We start from the raw sequence: 4630 nt of genomic DNA on the forward strand, positions 1-4630 counted from the left end.
AGAGGGCTCCTGCTGGGCAGCCTTCCTCTCCAACCGAGCTGTCAGCACTGGCTCAGATGTCAATGTTAACTCCAGCACGGCACTGCTGGGACACAATGCCAGTGAAAGGAGCTGAGGTCAGGCTTTTAGAGCAGCAGTGTCATCAGTGCCAGCCTATGGTGATGCCTCTGTGGAAGCTCAGAGCACTAATGCCAGAAATGGGACCAATAAATAGCAATGCAGGGAAACAAGTCAACATTCCTTTGTACATTAGTGTGCTCTTCTGCCTCTGCCCCCCAGACCTATAGGATTAGCCTAGCAATGACACACAAGCCTCTGTCGTAATAGTGTTTGGATTTCAGTTGATCAGTAGACATGGTGAAATTTGACAGGAAGATGCTCGGCTGCAACAGCAATAGCTCTTAATGCTATACATATGTATATGTATATATATATATAGACTACATATTGGTACAATACAACTCAAAGAATCAATGGCCTGATGTAGCCATTTTTATGTGACAGGGTTAACCTTGAAATATTAATGCATAAACTATTTATTCTCCTCCAAACCATAGAAGTTACAAAGAATATTCTCTCTCCTTCCTGTACACCTTTGTAATAAGACAATTAATTTTATTTCTTTAACTTAAGTGAATTAGCAGACTCTCCATCCCAGCTAGGAAACGGCTTCTCTCTTTCCTTGTTTCAGTTAACAGTGATGTGGAATGGAATCACTTTTTTCTCTAGCTTTTCAGAAGGCATTTTCACATAGACCCCAGTAGTGAGACATCGTCTTCTCTTTATCTATAAAATATGGCAAGACAGTAAAATAAACAAGTGATCACAGCACAATCATTGACCAGCGCATTTTAGAGAAAACTGATGGATGTTCTGCCTTTACTGAGTAGAAGGTATTCTAGACACCTTTCCCTGTCACCCCTCTTTGTAGAAGATACATTGAGACCATTTGAGGGAGAATCAGGAGTTACAGGGGCCATTTAGTAAAAAACAGAGTCCTGCCATTCATTTAGCCCTTTGAAGGTGCTCCTGCTGCAGAGTTCAGTGTTGGTTCAAAACTAGGAGTGTTCACACCAGACAGTTTCATTTAGCTTCTAGGGACAAGGGCGGATTGAAAAATATGGGACAGGGATACTGTTTGGTTTTAAGCTTTGGCATCAGGTTTATTTCTAACAGACTGTGAGTACTCCAGACCCCCACGGAAAGAGGCAACCCAGGCTTACATTTCACATGCCTTTGTCTTTGTGCAGACATTTCTAGCTGTGAAGTTAAAAATGCTGTAAGTTACAATTCCCGCCACCACCCCACCCCCCCATCACAAGGGGAAGCCTCTTTAAATTTGCTTTGCACAGAGGTGAATGGTGAGAAAAGGAAAAATCAAATCCTGGGATTTTATATGAATCAATCAGTTGTGAAATCAGAGTACACGTCAAGACTGTTGCCTTTGATCCCGGAAGCATCCAGGACTCCAGCCTGTTCTAAGCGTCCAAACCTAAGCCACGGGTCAGTCCAGCTGATGTAAACTGACTGCTTTCTGGTACTCCGGCAACACAAATGAGCCATAAACAAATCTAAATGGCAGCTGCAGCAAATTCTCCTAGTTTGCATTATTGTAACAGCATTGCACCAGTAAAAAGGAGCATCCCAGTGCATTTGTTCCCAGTGTTCTTCCCTGTTCTCATTTCTTTCTCCGTGTCCTCATCACACAAAGGGGTGTTATTAGCAGGATGGGGCTGAGTTGATGGGACTTACCGCTTTGCCCACGAGAAAGGCTGAGATGATGGTACTGTAAAGAAAAAATCCTGAGGCAGTAGCTCCTAATACCCAGAGATATATGGCAGTGTCTGGACAAGGTTCTGGATCTAAAACATACGATATCACACAAGTCATGTCACACATGAGCTTCATAAGGAAGCCCCTAGGGTCAATAAGTCAGCCTCCACACTGCTTTCCTCTAGCATGTGCTGTCCCAGGATACTACCAGGACTGAGATCTGAGTCCCTGCCCACTCAACCTCTAACAAAAATAGGCTTTATCTGTAGAAGAACATACACCTTACTCTCCACTGTTTCTGCACTTACATATCTAACTTTCTAGACATACATGCACACTATATGGTATTGCTTATGCTGTCAAACATCCATACATTGCTAAATACATTGCATGGCTATGACTACGCCTGCTTTAGGTGTGTGCAGGGAGACCTGGAAGGAATAAGAGCGAATCATGATTCTCAGAGCTTGAATCAGTGTTCAGCCTCACTTCTTACAAATGGAACTTTGAAGACCTTTGAGACATAATAGCAACTCCCTTAACCTGGGAATGTCACATACTGTAAAGCTGCTTGGCTTACCAATGACATAGAGATGCGTCCCATTTCCCTTGTTCATAAAATAGGGTGGAGGGTACATCCGCTCCATCTTGCAGATGTAAAGACCAGTATCGTTAGCTTGCAAGCCAGTGAGGGTGAGGGTCACCTTGTTTCTGCTAGGGCTAACATGGCACTGAATGACCTCTTCCACACTGAACATTTTAAACTCCGTTGTGTAGGTTGAAGCACAAATTTCAGTGAACCGGTCACCCGTCTGTTTAAGCAGAGTCACTCGAATTTCCTTTGCATTCCCAATGTGCTTGTATTTACACACCAAGCTGGCGACTCCTTGCCTGTTGGCCAGCACCATTGCTGGCTGAGTCACTTCCATTACTGTAAGGAAGTAAAGAGCATGACGGTAAGTGAACTGTCAAGAAATGATCTGCTGTCATTTACTTGAAACCTGCACAATAGGAAGGGAGTCCTACCACCTCCTATTATCCATGGGTAATTCCTAGAAATGCTGCTAAATCCTTCCAAAAAAAGGACTCCAAGACCACAATTGACATAGGCACTATATTAATATACTTAAAAAAGCTCAAGAAGTGCTTTGATTACTATAAATGATATAAATCTCAGCAATTACTTGTTGCTTAAATAGTAGGTAATTTGGCCCACTTACTGGAGCAATGACCTGCATGCTTCAGTTTCCCTCAACACAAACTTTTTAATATACATAAGAAAGCAAAAAAATAGACTTAAGATGGTAAAGCTGAAATTTGAAATTTAAAATTAGGCATTTAAACCACCATTTCTGCCTGGTAGAAATAAGCATGTTCACATTTAGAAACAAACAGGTTGACATCCTGTATGGAACACGGAACAGAACCATTAGGGTAACAGTAAAACTGAATGGAAAACCTGTTTGCATATTTTTGTTTCTGATCTTTTTGCTCCTCATTTTTAACCAGCTATTCCCAAGCCACAATACAGCAACAAGATATACCCCAAGCCACAGTATAGCAACACACAGCAAAGCCTGATAAACATACTGAAAAAAATCATTGCAAATCTTAAAGGAAAACTAGTGTACCATGTACATCCCCACTGGCTGTTCTTTACAACTTCTATACACTACCCTGCTACACAATGGGAAAGCACTGACTTTTGCTTCAATAAGCTGTGAAGACTCAGTATTATTTGTTCGATTTCATTTTATATCAGTCCATTTTGGGGCAGGGCTTATCTTCTTCAGTTCTGCAGTGCAAGAATTTGGGACGAAGAGGAGTAGAATTCCTCCATCCATTCAAACCTCTATATCCACGTTATCAGCTGCCAACAACTTCACTCACAGGGCCTGGTTTGTCAAAATCTTTCTTCCTTCTTGAGCTACTCTGAATCCTGCCCAGCTTCTCTACAGATGCTACTGCTCTAAATTCTGTGTCTGGTTTTCCAGATACCTTGCGGTGCCCCAAGACCGTGTTCCCAGACTGTCCTATGGAGGGGTCCCATGTCATCTCCCTCTCCCTGTTGTACCCAGTCCATCTCCTGCAAAGATGTGAAACCGAGAAAACGTAGACACCCCCCGCTACCTTGCCTCCTTCATCTACCCACCTTCAGCAATGGCAGTGGCTGTGCAGAGAAAGCCCACGGTGACCAATATTGAGAGCATTCCTGCGCTGGGACAGATGCTGAAGGGGCTGAAGGTGGCTGATGCCTTCAGACTTTAAGACAAACTGGAACTCTCAGAACTGGAAAAAAGGCAACACCTTTCAGGATACCGAATCTTCGAAATGTTTGAACCCACACAGAGTCAGTGTGTATATATATAGCTTTGATCCCAGATGCTGTACCTGAAAGTAATATGAAGCTTTGTTTTGGTTTTACGAGAAAGGAAGTAGTGGGTTTGATTAGTACGTGCACAGTTAACCTCAAACAGCATGAACAAAAACAACTATTCAGCAGATGGAAAATATATATTCAATCTGAAACTGCCATCCATTCTGCTTTAAGAATTGGGGGAGGAAAGGTAATCATCCAATAGAGCAGTTCAGGCCCTCTGGTGCTGCCAGCTTGCACAATCATAGCACTTATTATTTTAGCAATCATCAGGTATTTCTTACTAGGACAACACACAGAGAACTATACTTCTGCCTAATGTGGCACAGTGAATCAGTGAGAGCTAGCTTTTTTATGGAGGACTTCCCTCCGCCCCCAATTTCTTTGCTTGCTTTAATGTTAGTGCTTTTGATGTTTAAAAATTGCTGCCCCCTTCAAAATACTAATTACACTTGCAATGACTTCATCGTTTCTTATCAG

The 4630-nt window shown here is 42.5% G+C and overlaps 1 protein-coding gene across 1 annotated transcript; it reads right to left on the minus strand.

Moving 5' to 3' along the window:
• Nucleotides 1-687: 687 nt before the first annotated feature.
• Nucleotides 688-3983, minus strand: CTLA4 (cytotoxic T-lymphocyte associated protein 4). The gene is made up of 4 exons (XM_050900403.1): nucleotides 3926-3983; nucleotides 2354-2704; nucleotides 1753-1862; nucleotides 688-786 (listed from the first exon to the last, which is right to left on the minus strand). The coding sequence occupies exons 1-4, from the start codon at nucleotides 3981-3983 to the stop codon at nucleotides 688-690; spliced, it is 618 nt and encodes a 205-aa protein (XP_050756360.1).
• Nucleotides 3984-4630: the final 647 nt, after the last annotated feature.

This window comes from Gymnogyps californianus, chromosome 7, assembly GCF_018139145.2.
Source record: "Gymnogyps californianus isolate 813 chromosome 7, ASM1813914v2, whole genome shotgun sequence".
Classification (NCBI taxonomy): domain Eukaryota; kingdom Metazoa; phylum Chordata; class Aves; order Accipitriformes; family Cathartidae; genus Gymnogyps; species Gymnogyps californianus.

Excerpts from the sequence above, each read along its gene's own strand:
- CTLA4 (XM_050900403.1), bottom strand. The coding sequence starts at position 3,983 with ATGCTCTCAATATTGGTCACCGTGGGCTTTCTCTGCACAGCCACTGCC. Across the intron at positions 2,705-3,925 it reads AGCCACTGCCATTGCTGAAG|TAATGGAAGTGACTCAGCCA; the intron begins GTGGGTAGATGA and ends ACTTCCTTACAG. Across the intron at positions 1,863-2,353 it reads GACGCATCTCTATGTCATTG|ATCCAGAACCTTGTCCAGAC; the intron begins GTAAGCCAAGCA and ends CGTATGTTTTAG.